At 42.0% G+C, this 17,418-nt stretch overlaps 1 protein-coding gene across 3 annotated transcripts in view; it reads right to left on the minus strand.

Moving 5' to 3' along the window:
- The window catches only part of LOC144491205 (AP-1 complex subunit sigma-3-like), a 37,210-nt gene extending 20,043 nt beyond the window's left edge, over positions 1–17,167 (minus strand). Inside the window, exons 1-2 of one of the 3 annotated variants that reach the window (XM_078208892.1) lie at positions 17,063–17,153; positions 203–316 (exon numbers count right to left, since the gene is read on the minus strand). In XM_078208892.1, the coding sequence (XP_078065018.1) occupies positions 203–205 (3 nt within the window). In that variant the 5' untranslated portion in view covers positions 206–316; positions 17,063–17,153. Of the gene's footprint in view, positions 1–202; positions 317–16,879; positions 16,903–17,062 lie in introns of those variants that run through there. The other 2 variants (XM_078208886.1, XM_078208899.1) reach the window with 2 other exon arrangements.
- Between the last annotated feature and the right edge of the window lie 251 nt (positions 17,168–17,418).

Here is a 17,418-nt window from a genome sequence, read left to right on the forward strand (position 1 = left end):
ATGAAAATACAAGCTACTTAACAAATATATCAAGTAGATACATCAATATCCATAATAGAAAGAGACGCACAGACTCCAATTCAAAGAACTAATAAAGTCACCTTTCCAGATATGTAAGGTGTTCACCTACTCACACAACCAGCCAGAATGCTATTGATTTTGAATGAACTTTACTACTAGAATGAAATTTCAATGTACCTACCATTCTGATTGTAGGTTCGAAATCTGTTTATATCTTACGTTCAGGAAATTGTACTTGCTTTCCCAGAGTTCCTCAAGGTAAAAGCTCCTCCCTATTTCACAATGTCTTCAGAACCTACATGCAAATTCATTTAATTTATAATCTTTGACTTCACATGCAAAAATAGTAACATCCATATTTTCTTTAATATTCACTTTCCCTTATTTTTCTTTACCTGCAGTTTCCTTTCTCCGCACAGCTTTATTTATTTTTGGAAGTTGATGATTCTACTGTTTGAAATGTGATAATTAACTCCAGTGAGAATAACTGATTACACCTCATTTACCACAAATACAGGACATGTTCATGTACAAGGTGACCTTGATGATACAACTCAAAATATGTTTGCCTCTAATTCTTTCATTTATTCGTCAATTGGTTCATAAGAAAATTCAATCCTACAGCTCAACTCACTAGCAATTCATAGGATAACATACTACATAAGGAGATATGACACAAAAATAAGCCATTCTGCCCAACTAGTCCATGCCAGCATTTTGTTCTCCGCTTGAGCCATTTCCCATCTTTTCACAACCATTTCCTGATCTATTCCCTTCATCTGCTTCGCTTGTTTCCCCTCAATTGCATCAATACAATTCACTTTAACCATACTCTTTGTTAATGAGATCCACCTTCTCACCAGACATTTCAACTGAATTTCTTGTTGGATTTTTGATAGCTATCGTATAGTAAAGGCCTCTTATTATATTCTTTCCCACGAGAAGAAACATTCTTTCCATAACCACTCGATCACTACCTTGAATAATTTTAAAGACCTTTATTATGTCATCCCTTAACATTTTCCCAAGAGGAAAGAGAGACCCAGCCTGTCAATAATTTCCTGATATGTACACATATGTATATCTGGTATCATTCTTGTCAATTTTCTCTGCACCCTCTCTGCTGCTCTTTATCCTTTTCATAATAATGGCAAGCAGAACGGCACACTGTACTCCAAGTTTGCTCTAACCAAGGTTCAATGCAGGTTTTGTGTAACTTCCCTCCTTTTCTCTCTCTCTCCAATCCTAGTACTTGGTTTGTTTTTATTTAAAGCCTTGTTAACCTGTAGCCCAGCTTTTAGTGATTGGTTACTTGTACTTCTCAGATCCCTCTGTTCCTCAACCTCTGCTTGACTTGTACCATCCAAGTAATAAGCAACCTCCCTATTCTTCCTACCAAAAGGTCTCACCCCACATTGATGAACCAAAATTTATTTGCCAATTATTTGTCCATTCTGCTATGTCCTCCTGCAATTTATTCAAGTCCTCCGAAGCAGTGACTATTCACCCCATTTTGTGTCATCTGCAAATTTAGAAAGTGTGCTTTGGATTCCAAAGTACAAATTGTTAATGTAAATTGCGAACAGCACTGATTCTTGTGGAACACCACTATCTACTTTCTGTCATTCTGCATAATTACCCCACTCCCTGCTTTCTATTTTGAAGCTAAATAGAAATCCATTCTGTCATTTATCCCCAGCTTTGCATTTGCTGACCTTATTCAATTATTGAGCACCTTATTGAAGGTCTTTTGGAAATCCAGCTAAATTACATTGCGTACATTACCATTATCTGCATTACTATTATCTACTCTGTTGCCTCCTAAATGAAGGTTGGTCAAGGAAGATTTCCCCCATTGAAATCCATGCTGACTATTCCTTATTGTGGGTATAAATTGTGAAGATTAAATTCAATAATACCTTCAATAAATTGTGGACAATTCATAGAAATCATAGAAACCCTACAGTGCAGAAGGAGGCCATTCGGCCCATCGAGTCTGCACCGACCACAATCCCACCGAGGCCCTACCCCCACATATTTACCCGCTAATCCCTCTAACCTACGCATCTTAGGACTCTAAGGGGCAATTTTTTTTTTTAACCTGGCCAATCAACCTAACCCGCACATCTTTGGACTGTGGGAGGAAACCGGAGCACCCGGAGGAAACCCACGCAGACACGAGGAGAATGTGCAAACTCCACACAGACAGTGACCCGAGCCGGGAATCGAAACCAGGACCCTGGAGCTGTGAAGCAGCAGTGCTAACCACTGCGCTACCGTGCCGCCCTATTTTTGTAATTTTACATCCATTTTGCCCTTTTTCCCCCCTGGTATTCCAAGCTGCTACATTATAATGGTGACTATACTTCAAAAGTACTTCCTTTGCTGTAAAACACTTTTTTTATTCATTTAAGGGACATAGACATCGCTGACTGGCCAGCATGTGTTGCTCAACCCCTGTTGCCCTTGAACTGAGTGGCTTGCTAGGCGATTACAGGGGGCAGAAGAGAGTCAAAAACATTGCTGTGGCTCTGGAGTCACACTTAGGCCAGACCAGTTAAGGACGGCAGATTTCCTTCCCTAAACGACATGAGTGAACCTGATGGGTTTTTACAACAATTGACAATGGTTTCATGGTCATCAGTAGATTCTCAATTGCAGATATTTTTATTCAATTCGAATTCCACCATTTGCTATGGCGGGATTTGAAGCTGGATCCTCAGAACATTAGCTGAGTATCTGGATTAATAGTCCAGTGATAATACAACTAGGTCATCGTCTCCCCTTACTTTGGCAAGCACTAAATCTTAAATGCACTCAACAAATTCAAATTCTCTCTTTCGTTCAATATAACAAAAGAGGGCACACAGGCAACTGTCAAACTCTTCTCCAACCAGATGAGTTGGCTACAAGATGACTCTTCGGTTGGTTTCAATGTGCTTGTTGGTTCCTCCAAACAGTTACACTGCTGAGATCTGGAACTGATGAAATGGAAAATCAAAAACGTCACTGGAGAACATGATTCTTTCCTGTTAGTGCCTGTGTTTGCTTTGCTTTATTTTTCCTTGAAATGTTGGTATAAGCCATAATCATCATAGGGAAAGACAGTTATATTCTATAGAACCCGATATAGGCAGGAAGAACATGACACAATATGACTTTCTGCCATTTTGACTTCATACACAAGTGAGAAACCAAGCATAATAAGGTTCAATATTACCATTTTGAAGTGCACAATAGAAATTTCCCAGACGATTTACAAAATGTTTTCTGATATGAAAATACATGAACAATTTTGTAATGACAGAATTTTGTGAAAAATTCTTGCAATAATCTTTGTTGGGCGCATTGTCCTCTTTATGCTGAACGTACAATTAGTAGTTTCACTGACAAAACTATGACACCAAAATGGTTCCAAATTTAAAATTAATTACACTTTACATTACACCTAAAAATTTAAATACTCTGAATTATTCAGTGCATTCATCCATATAATTCTTTTAAAAATATCAATAATATTTTATGGATAAGTAATATTGCAATTTTGAGTTTTATTAACTGGACTATTCCTGTTCCTATATCAGCACCTTAAACCTTTGACACTCATTCATAACCCAATAACATATGCTCTTCAACACATTAATCTTCATTTTGTCCCACTCAATACTGAAGAACGAACATGTGATAATCCTCAGGATTTACATGGAGAATCCTTAATTGATCTCCCTGTGGGACTTGTGGAATACGAGTTCCCATGGTAATAGGCGGTTACCTAGCCAGGTGGAATTTGTCACCCGAGCCCTTGATAAAGCAGACCCCTGAGCGAGTCTGGTGAACTATCGTAACACCACAGGATTGTGGCTTACCTACTGATTTAAGAATAAAACATCGTTCCTTTCCAGTCGGCTTCCTGAGTTATTGCAAAACATATTATCAACATGTGATGCCCATCAACGTTCATGAAGTATCCACTACCCAAGAATTCTTGAGAGCCATCAGATAACCTTGATAAATAATACAACTCATTGCATTAACAATTATTGTTCAAGCAGAGGCAAAATTTTGTTTTAAATCTTGATGATTTTTTGTGGACCCATGTTTTCTTTAAGTTTAAAGCTATAATGAATGAGTATGAAAATTGACCACAAATAGTAGAAAGATCTACAGAATGCAAGTCATTTTTCAAAGGAGTATGATGAATTATCTTGGCAATGGAACAAGTCAGAATTGCGAATGTCTCAAGTTTGACTATCTTTACAGGTCAGTGTGACACTTACCAGTGGACATTGCCTCTCTCAGCCAGCAGACTTTTTAAGTTTCATACTTGATCAAAATCAATTAACATTATGTCCAATCCAATCAATCAATTTTATTCAACTCCCTGTTCTGTTGGATCATTTTAGGTTTTTTTTACTGTCATAGGCAAGGGCAAAAGCATTTTTAAAAATTATAAAGCAAATTTTGTTACATCAGATTTTTTTTCCTACTTGTCAGTAAATTCCAAAGTACCAGCATTTTATTTCACCCTATGTCTATGATTATAAATAAGGATCATGGAAAGGTCAAGTGTTCTAATGATTTAAAAATCTGGTTGGTTTTCGGTTACAATTTTTTGGGAATTAAAAACATGAAAGAAAACAAGAAAGAAAAAAAAGACTCAAAAAGACTAATTAAATATCACTAAAATACAATAAATGAAGGAAGGGATTTAAATAAAGGTGCAGTCATACTAAGACAACCCAAAATCATGGGCGTTTCTCTAGATCCTCATTTAATCCCGAGATATTTTGTTATTTTATTAGAAATGATAAATGAAAAGAATGAACCAATGTTATTGTTGTAGCTCCTGCCACTTTGATGATGAAATAATTATTCTTGGGAGATTATACACAGAGGAACAAACATGTGTGATCTTGCAATAAGTAAACAATATTTTGTGTGTGATCCAAGGCAGCCTTTGACTTGCTAGTTGGCTTGTTCAAAACTACCTTTCTAAACCATAAATTTAGCAGCTGAAATGATTACTTCAAATAAAAGAATGAATTTACTACTGATTATGGGAACCAATCAAGCAGATCACACACTTCTCAAAGATGAAGCAGAAAATCTTATGCGGCACATGCCACAAAACTAATGTTTATAACAAACAGTTCCGAAATTTTACCTTTCACATTTCCTCAAGCAGTAAACTTAGTAATCTTCAAGGGTTTATCAAGGGCCTGGTTTATAGCAATTAATAGGTTAATTTTGCTTTTCGGGGGAATCACATTCTGCAAATCTGTCATGAAAAATATAACAGATCCATAATTCAAAACCAATGGTTAAGTGAGTAGGCAAAGATCTGGCAAATGGAATATAATGTGTGAAAATGTGAAATTGTCCATTCTGGCAGGGAGAATAAAAAGCATTTTATGTAAATAGTGAGAGAACTCAGATGCAGAGGGATCAGGGTGTTCCAGTGCATAAATCACAAAAGTTAATATGCAGGTGCAACAATCTATTAGGAAAGCTAACAGAATGCTATTGTGAGGGCAATTGAATACAAGAGAAGAGAGGTTATGGTTCAGTTATACAGGGCATTGGTGGGACCACATCTGGAGTACTATGTACAGTATTGGTCTCCTTATTTAAGGATGGATGTGAATGTGTTGGAAGCATTTCAATAGCTCAGATAGGAGGGTTGTCTTATGAGGAAAGGTAGGGCTAGGTTTGTATCCACTAAAGTTTAGAACAGTAAGAGGTAACGTGATTGAAACCTACAAGTTCCTGAGGAGTCTTAACACTGCATGTAGAAAGTGTTATGTTTGGTCTAATTATGAACTATCTAAAGACCATGAGGCAAGTAGGTAAGATTCAAACAAGGAATGGTTTATTGAACGTCTTAACTCGTGCACAATCAGTCTAAGGCTGACTCCCCCAAGCCCCACCCAGGGTGGAGCTTGTTCTCCTGGGTTACCTGACCCTTTCTCTTAAAAGGGATGTAACACCCCAACTACGCACACAAGAGAATGGATGCATTCTCTTGTGGGAAAATATAAAACTAGGGTCACCTTTAAAAATAAGGGCAGAGGCTGGTGAACGCTCTTCCTGAAAAGACAGTGGAAGGGAAGCAGAGTATTTGAATATTTTAAAATCAGAGCTAGATAGATTATTGATAAGCAAAGTGGAGTAGGCAGGAATGTGGAGCTCAGGTTACAATCAGATTAGCCACCGTCTTATTGATTGGTGGAGCAGGCTCTAAGGGCCAAGTGGCCTATTCCTGCTCCTAACTTGTGTGTTTGTATGAATTAAGATTAACTCATAATTACAAGCCAATTTCCCAGAGGTCCAATGTATAATTTTATTCAGGATGTAATAGAGGGATATGGTCCACGGAAGGGGAGGGGGTTTTAGTTCAGTCGGGCAGCATGGTCGGTGCAGGCTTGGAGGGCCGAAGGGCCTGTTCCTGCGCTGTAATTTTCTTTGCTCTTTGTTCTTTCTACTTCCTTCACACATACATTTATAATTAATAAATGGATAAAGGAACTCCATTATTCATTTAAAACAGTGTATTACTGCTGGGAGGATGGTGCTCTAAGATTTCACATCCTCAACGCACAAAAACATAATTGGGTCAGTCACAATCTTACTGAATGGTGCAGAGCAGCGTCGAGGGGCTGAGTGGCCCACTCCTGCTCCTAATTCATATGCTTTTTATCATAGAATCCCTGTAGTGCAGAAGGAGGCCATTCAGCCCATCGAGCCTGCACTGACAACAATCTCACCCAAGCTCTATCCCCGTAATCCCATGTATTTACCCAGCTACTCTCCCTGACACTAAGGGACAATTTAGCATGGTCAATCAACCTAACCTGCACATCTTTGGAGTGTGGGAGGAGACAAGAGCACTCAGAGGAAATTCAGGCAGACACGGGGAGAGTATGCAAACTCCTCATAGACAGTGACCCGAGGCCGGAATGGAACCCGGTCCCTGGCACTGTGAGGCAGTAGTGCTAACCACTGTGCCACCATGCCGCCCCAACCACTGCACCACCCATTGATTCTTATTGAAAGTATTTATGAACTTCAGTTCAAATTCTGTGCTAATTTGACCAACAAATTGATTGTTTTCCCGTTTTAAAAGTGAGAGATTCTACTTAGATCTGTAAGCTTTGAAAAATGCTGGAAGATATGGAGCAATATTTTCTTAGTGCTCAATTGCTGATTAATGCATGACTACTAATATTGTAAATCTACAAAGTAAGATTATTGCCTATCAACTTAATTGGACAGTCAACACATCCTGATACCCAACAATGGAAAATATGCCCTCCAAATGAAATATCAGACCAGACTTAATTCCAGTAGTCCTGAATAACACTTTGGTAATCTTGCTCATGGGTTTTTGAGATAAACTGAAGATGGAGAAGAATGAGAAGCACAACTTTGACCTTGATAACATTTAGTGATGCAGTCATGATGTGTCATGTTCAAATAGTACAAAGGTTTGGCAAACACTCCATAATCCCTGAAATGAAAAAGCAGCATGCCTCCATTATCAATACAGTGCAGCACAGCAAGTGGCACAATAGCCTTATTGTCAGGCTTGTCACTTCAACTGAGCTGAAAGGAGCTGACAGCAGGTGGCGTGCAAGTTTAACAGTGCTAAGGGATCATTAAAAACTGAGCACAGGTCATAAAGTCTCGCACTAGGAGTGTTGCAACTTTACTCCGTTTTAAAGCATGGGATGCATTGGTTGTTCAATTATTTGTAAAATACTTTCAGTAGCACATGATATATAGGCGGCAATCAAGTGGCCACGTTAACCACAGCTGTAAATCCCGTAACAGTCCACAGTGGTTAGCATTATTGCCTCACAGCGCCAGGGGTCTAGGTTCGATTCCCAGCTTGGGTCACTGCCTGTGTGGAGTTTTCACGTTCTCCCCGTGTCTGTGTGGGTTTCCTCCAGGTGCTCCGGTTTTCTCCCACAGTCCGAGAGATGTGCTGGTTTGGTGCATTGTCCATGCTAAATTCTCCCTCAATGTACCCAAACAGGTGCCGGAGTGTGACGACTCGGGGATTTTCACAGAAACTTCATTGCAGTGTTAATGTAAGCCTACTTGTGACACTAATAAATAAACTTTTTTTTTAAATCTCGTGAGAGGCCCAAATCAGGATATGCTCTGGCGAGACCTCAGAAGAAAAAGTTCCCAGCCAGCCTTCTGCCCCCAATGACACAATCAGAAAGGAAGCTACCCTGATTAGCATAAGGTAACATAAAATTAAATCTAATTAAAGGTCTTACTGTTACTACTTCCACCTTCTCCCACCCAGCTGACGTGAATCACTACTGGTTTTGAAAATTGAAAAAAAACAGTCGTGATGACCACGCTGGGACTACACGAGTAAGTATAGCCCCCTGGTGGTAAGAGACATGGCCACCTTGGCACTGCCCCCAGCACTGCCAACACCAACACAGCATTGCCAGGGGAGGGCCCTCTGGGGAGAGCACCCATGGGGGGGGGGGGCAGGTTCCCTTATATGGAGTGGGGGGGGGCGCAGTGTGGAAGGAAGTCTTGATACCTGTGAGGTTGGAGTTGGGGAGAGGGGGAAACAGGGCAGGGGAAGAGTTGTTGCCGGTGAAGAAAATGCTCTGATGCTTTTGTTGTCTGGCTGAGATTATTTGCAGCACAGATCGGGGCACCCTTTAAAGATGGCGCCCCTATCTTTGTGGAGCCGACCTTGCCAGCTCTATCAGTTTCCGCCCCACCAGAGTTATAGCGCAAACCAGTGCACTGAATGCCAGAAAATCTGGAATGAAAACTCGGCTGTGCACCTGGAGAGATACACGTCGGTTTTCCGTCTGAACCTGACACTCTGACAGATTTTGGGAAAATGCTACCCACTCTGTTCTGCGGAATGGAAGAATTCATTCCCACTGAGTTCACTAGATGGTGCCAGAGTGTTCTATTTATTTTTCTATTTCACATGACGCTGGGCCCAAATACAGATCAGTCACGATGGTTTGAGATGCTGAAGAACTAAGATTTTCTACTATTTCTCTGCAATTTCTGAAAGGCATCCAGGAAAATGGCAGATACTAATGTCCTGCAAAGATTGAGCATATATTGCTGCAAATCTGCACTCAAGTTAGGGAATATCTGTTGGACTGAAGGTCTGTCAAGCTTTGCTGCTGATTTAAGTGAATGCTACATTTAAGGTTTAAAGCTCCTTTCCTGGGAAGGAAACAATGCAGAGAGCACAGATTTAAACAAAGTTCGTCCAAAACATCTTTGCAATACAGTAACCATCTATTAATTTTGGGTGACTTATACACCATTTGTAATTGCAATGTATTTGGCCCAGATTGTTCTGGGGTTGGGGTGGGGGGGTTGGGGTTGGGGTTGGGGTGGGGTGGGGTGGGATGCTGACAACCAACCTAGGCAACTTTCACCATCATTACCCCTCTAAAGCTTACTGCAACTTCAGGATGTCAGGCCTGCGTAGATTGGCGAGGAAATGCTGAAGTTGTGGTTGGCCATTCAGGGCTCCCATACTGGTGCCAAAGTGAATTTACACATAGTTTAAAATGGATATGGAATAACATACCTCAAATCCAGAATAACTAGGACCAATAAACCAGTCATTACTTTGTCTTGGGTGACTAAAAAAATATCTACACCCATTGTGGTGAGGGAAAATTGTTGTCAAGAGGGCACAGAATGAAGGGTTTGCAGAAGTTACGTTGATAGGCCTGTTTGTGAATCATTGTCTGAGAAGGAGTCAGACACAGCTGGAACTTTACCACCACGCCCGCCCTGGAATTGGGGCAGGCGAGGCTTGCAGAATGGAATTCTCCATTGGCCCGGGTAGGATTTTATGAGCCTCGCCTAGCGAGGTCGTAAAATCCCAGCTTGAGTGGGTTTCTCTGGCACTCGCCCCAAAACCGGAGAATACTGCCCGAGGTTAATGGATCTTGGCGTGGTCCGTCCGCCCTCCCACCCGCTACAATTCCAGTGGCGGGCAGGATGGGAGAATTCCCCCCATTGTCTGTCTGCCCACTAAGGCCAGAATTAACGGAGTAAAGGTACACAAAGGGAGTGAATTTTCAAATAGAGGCAATAGTCCTTGGCCAAATCCTGGAAGATAAACGTTTAGGAGTTCAGTTTATAAACAAATGATGGGCTGAATCATCCAAGGTGTGGCAATAAAGGCAATAACTGTTGTTCTGCTCCCATTTAACTTATCTTGCACCAGAACTGAGCATTTCTCCACCAGTCTTCCAAACCGCACCTGCTCAAAAATGCAGAGTGTATTCAAATCTGGGAGCCTTTCCTTTACGGGCAGGATCGCTGGGGGAAGCCAAGCCCCAGCGATTTATAGCATTAGCTGTATTCCAGGAAGTAGAGAGTTTAAAGTTCCCAAAGCCACTTTGAAAAACTGCAGAGAATAGCTAAGTATGTAAGGTATGTGGGTGAGGGGTTTGGCTGATCATGTGGGGTAGTCCAGTGGGGAGTCAATGGGGCAGTAACATATTAACTAGGAAGTTCAAACTGGTTTTAATCCTTCTAACTTTTTCTGGGTAACTATTATGTTAAGTGAGTCAGAACCATCCAAAGTCTCCAACTTAAACTTAAGGGTATTGGAGGGTCCCGTTGCAGAATTGCCCATCGGAAGTCCAAATATCCCAGGCAATTCCTGCATAGTCAGTGTCAGACCTTTGCAGGGTCCTCCATCACATCTTGGATGGGTATCTCCTCAGTATAACCATCGGTGATCAGAAACGCTGAAATAATATTAAAGAAAGGCAATGCCAAAAGCAAGTAAGTCAGACCATGAAAGGAACCAGACGTGTGCATTATCATTCATCTATCCCCAAAATTAGTTATGAAGCAATTTTGAAGGCCACAAGACATCCCAAAGTGTTTTAAAGCGAATGAAGTTGTCATTGTTGGAAAAGCATAGGTGGAAATTTTTGACTTAACTCTGGCCTCTTCTCAAGTGTTTCAACCCATCTTCAAAAAGATTGGAGAAATGCAATGGAGAGCACTTGTGAATGACATGCCATCCAGTTTGAATCAAGAAGCGGTTTCCCTGGGTTAATTTTGCTTACAATTAGACATTCGGTATGACTGGCACAACTTTTAAAGCAAGGCATTCAGAGTATGCACAGGAGTAACTAGTATCACAATATTCAAAGGAATATCTATGGCATGCTTTCAACATGTAACATTTATAAACAACAGCACTAGTGGAAAAGAATAGAGGCTTGGCTTGAATAAGAGATCTTTACAGGAACTACAGAAATACATAGTTTCAGGCTTGAAGTCCACATTAGATCTTCCTGTATGTGCAAAGGTATTATTCAGAACCTCTGAATAACTAGTTTTTGATTCATGATGAAGATTGACAGGAAAAGAGCAAAGATCCTTTCCATGGCTCCATGCATGTTTACAACAGAAACATTGTTTATGACCTTCATGAGGATGTTCGGACAAGTGGATTTGTGATTTGATTGGGTGCTACAATTTCTGGTGTCATAATAATGTCACAATGTGTCAATGAAACCCATCTGGTTCACTAATGTCCTTTTAGGAAGGAAGTATGCCGCCCATACTTGGTCTGGCCTCCATGAGACTCCAGAGCCTCAGCAATGTGGTTGCCTTCTAAAATGGCCTGACGAGCCACTCAGTTCAAGGGCAACTAGGGATGGGCAACAAATGCTGGCCAGCCAACGACGACCATATCCCACAGAATAATTTTAAAAACCCGGTTTGCATTTCGAGACTGAGCTCAATTTTACATTTAAAACAAGTAACTCATAAACAAAATATGTAAATAAGCTGCCATTTAAAAGCAGAGCGGCAGTTTGTCAAACATCAAAGCCTTATATGACTAACATGTTTTGAAATCATTATAGTTTTAGCTACTATTAAAATAATACACATTAATTAAGCCCATGTTTTACCCCATTTTAATTCTCCCTCCCCTTTCTGACCTAAATTGAGATTGCTAAATAAAGATCAAATAGTGTTTGGTTCTAGTCTATTGAAGATTAGATAATGTCTTTTCATCCATGGATGTAGAAGAGCAGCTTTTTATATTGGCAGGCAATTTTGCTTCATGTAATACACTTTATATTCTTGTACATTGAGTTGTATATCATCAAGAAAGTTTTCTTTTACAAATTTCATTATTTCTTTACTGAACAAAGAACAAAGAAAATTACAGCACAGGAACAGGCCCTTCGGCCCTCCAAGCCTGCACCGACCATGCTGCCCGACTGAACTAAAACCCCCTACCCTTCCAGGGACCGTATCCATTTATTCCCATCCTATTCATGTATTTGTCAAAATGCCCCTTAAAAGTCTCTATCGTATCTGCTTCCACCGCCTCCCCCGGCAGCGAGTTCCACACACCCACCACCCTCTGTGTAAAAAACCTGCCTCATACATCTCCTTTAAACCTTACAAACCTTTAAATCACACCTTAAACCTATGCCCCCGAATAATTGACTCTTCCACCCAGGGAAAAAGCTTCTGACTATCCACTCTGTCCATGCCCCTCATAATCTTGTAGATTTCTATCAGGTCGCCCCCTCAACCTCCGTCATTCTAGTGAGAACAAACCTGTGACAGGTAATGCAGGAGAGACCAACTCACTAATGAGGGAAGAAGAAAGATTTGCATTTATTGGCACTTTTCATGACTTCAACTCATCAGCACTTCAGAACCAATGAAATATTTTTGAAATGTAGGGGGCGATTCTCCGACCTTGTCACGCTTGGCACAGATCGCACCAATCCAGGAGAATAAAAGTTTAATCGTGTCACAAGTAGGCTTGCATTAACACTGCAATAAAGTTTGTGTGAAAATCCCTGAGTTGTCACACTCCAGCGCCTGTTCAGGTACACAGAGAGAATTTAGTATGGCCAATGAACCTAACCAGCATGTCTTTCGGATTGTGGGAGGAAACCAGAGCACCTGGAAGAAATGGGGAGAACACGCAAACTCTTTATAGACAGTCAACCAAGCAAGGTCCCTGGTGCTGTGAGGCAGCAGTGCTAACCACTGTGCCAAGCGTGCAAGCCTAAAAATCTGTTTCGCACTCGGCGCCAAACAGTTTGCGTGTCTCTGCACCCCTTCCTAATGACATGAACCAGATCGTGTCCAGAAAGGGTGCGAGTCCGATTCGCACATTTAAAGTGGTATTTCAATATCCATAGCCGTTCAATCCTAGCGCATGGAATTCACCGCTCTTTGGGACACGGTGCAATAAAAACGAGAATCACTTCCTCAATAGTCACGCTGGGGGGGGGGGGGGGGGGAGCGTTCAGAGGGCATTAAAGCCCCTGGAGGGTGTCAGAATGTGGCTGGGCAGTGCCCATTGGGCAATTCCCACCTGGCAGGGGCAAACACCTCGGCGATGCACCAGGCACCCCTACAGTCCCAGTTGGGCACTGCCAGGTTGCCAGGGCAGTGCCAAGAGGGTGGGGCCCGAGTGGGGACTGTGAAGGCAGTTTTGATGGGGTGGTCATGCAGGAGTGGATCATGGGGGAGGGGGTCATGTCACGGGTCAGGCAGTGGAACCCATCAGGAGAGCCCCAATGCTATCGACCCATATTGGGTCGGGGTGGGGGAACATGTCGCTGATGAGGAGGGGTCCCAATGTCCATCAGGGGAGGGAGAGGGTCTCCCAGTGCACTGTGAGATTAGGGTGCCCTTGCGAAACAGCGCCCAGTGCTCTGAAGCTGAGCTCACTGTTGTGTTTAGGCCCTGCCCCCTCAGTACTGGCATGAAACTCCCAAATCTCCAACACAATGACTGAGTGTGGGACGGAGCACACCTGAGAGATCGGCGAGGATCACTCTATTATTCACACCATTATGATGCTTAAAAATCTTTTGGAAGAATATCCATAATCTTTGTTGTAATGGAAATGAGGCAGATGATTTGTACACAGCAAATTCCCAGAAACAACAAAATGATAATGACCAGATGGTCTATTTGAGCAACATTAATGGAGGGAAAAATATTGGCCAGGACACTGGGAATATCGAGGGTGCCAACACTTCTGGAATGGCCAAGAGTATCCTGGAATCAAAGAGAACAAAAGGACAAAGAAAATTGCAGCGCAGGAACAGGCCCTTCGGCCCTCCAAGCCTGCACCGACCACCAACATCGATTTTCCAGTGGGCAAGGCAATGAAAATTCTAGGAGATTTTAATACACTGTTTTAACCAAATCAGTCCCACCATTCAGACTTTTTTTGTTTGTGTCACAAATAGGCTTACATTAACACTGCAATGAAGTTACTGTGAAAATTCCCTAGTCGCCACACTCCAGCATCTGTTCGGGTACAATGATGGATATTTAGCATGGCCAATGCACCCAACTAGCACATTTTTTGGACTTTGGAAGGAAACCGGAGCACCCAGTGGAAACCCACACAGACAAGGCGAGAATTTCCAGACTCCGCGCACACAGTGACCCAAGCCAGGAATCAAACCTGGGTCCTTGGCACTGTGAGGCAGCAATGCTAACTACTGCACCACCGTGCCGCGCTTTCTGAGCCAAAGCTGGATCTAACACAATGCCACCCAATTGAATTCAACTCTTAAACTTGAATAAAGCCAGGACCACGACTGGCTGGGGCCTTTGGCATGCTGCAGTGGGATTGGTGGGGGTTTGAATTTCACTGCAGGATAATGCTATGCTTTGAGACTCAGTCTGCTGGGTCACACTTGATGCCACCCTGTATTCACAGGTTAGAAATACCCTTAAATTGAAAAGGAAATAACAGCCCCTCAAGAGGGAAGAGTTTTCACCTTTTAATGGGCAGTAAAATGTTTTAGTCTGATTAACTTCAGCATCTTTTAACAGTGATCGACACATGCAGAGAGAAATCCGTGTAGTGTTCTTGAATTTCAAAGGAGCAATAAGGACTAAATGTAACCAGTGAGTGAACCTGGCTGAGTGTAGCAGCGAGGGAAAGGGACAGCGAGTCGAAGATAGTGTGTTTATGCACTCATACAGTGGAATGAGTAGAGAAGTTACTGACGGCAGAGCTGTAATCGCTCTTAAATCCACCAGACATATCAGGAGAATGACAGTCCGCAGCAGGGTAGACGGTTTTGAATGCTGAACCGGACTCCCAAAGGGGAGTGGAGCAGCTGGGAGAGGACCAGCGGCTCCATTGCCCCGGCCCTGTTCCCAGTGGCACCAATTGAACGTTGCCAAGGAGCAGGGAGAGAGCCAGATCTATGATACCAGATTTCAGCAAGTGAGTCATCCCTTCCTGGGCACTGGCCAAGTACAAGTCCTGCTCCATTTCCATGGGCAGGAGCTGCTGCCCCATCACTGCCATCAGCAGCTGATGATCTCGGGGAGGAGGGACAGACAGGAGTCTGTGTCCGAACATTCTGGCTCCAGTTCAGAGAGTGGCACCGAACCACCGGGTGATAAAATGATAATCTGCTAAATTCTTTTTGTTTTTTTACCTAAAATTCTCGCTCTAAAATAATCCCAGTTTCACTCAAATCTTTCAGTGATGTCACTTCCACTGATAGTTTCCGGAATATGCCCAGCTGGAGTTCATCACCCTAAGAATATCCCTCTGCTCTCCCTCAAAATAGCGTCCTGGGATTTTCTACATCCCCGCAAGAGGGCTTTAATTTAACATCTAATGCAACAGACAGCATCTGTTGTGTGGATTTGCACATTCTCCCTGTGTCTGTGTGGGTTTCCTCCGGGTGCTCCAGTTTCCTCCTACAGTCCAAAGATGTGCGGGTTAAGTGGATTGGCAATGATAAATTGCCCCTTGTCAGGGGCACTAGCTAAGGTAAATGCATGGGGTTATGGGGATAGTGCCTGGGCGGGATTGTCATCAGTGCAGACTCGATGGGCCAAATGGCCTCTTCTGTACTGTAGAATTCTATGATCTCTGACAGTGCATCACACCCTCTCCACAACCCTGGAGCACAACAGCTTGGATTTTTGTGCTCAGTTTCCTGATGTGGCACACAAGTGCACAACCTTCTGATTCAGAGGAAATGGTGCTACCAACTGTGGCACAGTTGACCTGCGTGCAATAGGAGAATGTAGCAAACACTCAGGATTGTGGAAGTGTTGCGAATCCAGATTGCAAGCCTGGCTGACCAGGCATCTAAAAAATCCATGCAAGTACCAGGACTGTTCCTCAAATGGGTCTTCAAAAACAAATCAATGGATGTTTTACAAGGTGATTTCAGATTGAATCAATTTTCCACTCCGCATCAAACCAGCAACTCAGAAATCAAATGAAGGTGTGCAATTTGGAAGATGGTAAAGGATTCAATTGATGGGTGTTTGAGTGTTTTTACCCATTCAATATGTTTTTAGGAGTTTTAAAATGCTTTGCATTTTATACAAAATTCATTTAATACCGATTGCTGGTTTCGAAAAGATTTTCTTCCCCTCTTGTTTTGACCCTGGCTTTACATTTGGAATACCTGCCTCAGGTGCCATCAGACCTGCTGCCTATTCTCTGTTTCAGATTTCCCAGCATTTCCTATGTTTATTTAAAAAGCTGTAATACCTGAATCGTGGATTATATGCAATTGGGACAAAGCACAAAATCAGCCATAAATTTTATCAAGTACATTTACACATTACATTTTTCAAAAATCAGTATTTTTTTAGTAATGATTTTGATTCAAATAAGTTCAAAGAGATCCTCAATTCAGCAAGTCATATACATGATTGGTAGCTATAAGGTACCCACAGCTGTAATGGGGTATTGCAAAATAATAAATTTTAACACTTTTAACATGTAGCTTTTCTAAAAGTACCCGTAGTACAGCTCCTAACCTGTTTTTTTAAAAACACACCAAGTACTCACAATCACAGCAACAATGTCTTGATCTAATACTCTTTCTTTCAATGGAGGCCACCAGGTGTGTAATTGTATTTTCACCTGCACCACCAGGTAAAGGAACTGAAAACTGCGCTTGACTATATAACTTTGTACTTAGATCTCTTGACATGCTGCCAAGGAGTGAAATATGCTTTTTTAAAAACTTACCATTCTGCCTTAAAACAAAGGTGGAGGGGTTTAACCTCTCTCAGAATCTGAGCACAAAACATTTCCTGCAAAGCTTGTATTCAGGAACCCATGGCAGTTATCCCAGAATTCTTTGAGTTTAAGGCTCCTCCCTGCCTGTGGATTAGGCATTAACCTGCAGCAAAACAGCAGGGGAGGGCAACCCTTCATGTTTCATTAGCCTCATCCGTGGGCTTTTATTACCCTCGTCCTTAACATTTCATGTCTTGTACAGGTAGAATAGACAAAAGCTTGTCAATCTTCCAAATAAATGTTAATTAAGATTTTATTTACTGCTATTTCTGTGGCTGTGAATTTGACAAGCTTCAGAACGATAA

Source organism: Mustelus asterias, chromosome 3 (genome assembly GCF_964213995.1).
Source record: "Mustelus asterias chromosome 3, sMusAst1.hap1.1, whole genome shotgun sequence".
Taxonomy (NCBI): domain Eukaryota; kingdom Metazoa; phylum Chordata; class Chondrichthyes; order Carcharhiniformes; family Triakidae; genus Mustelus; species Mustelus asterias.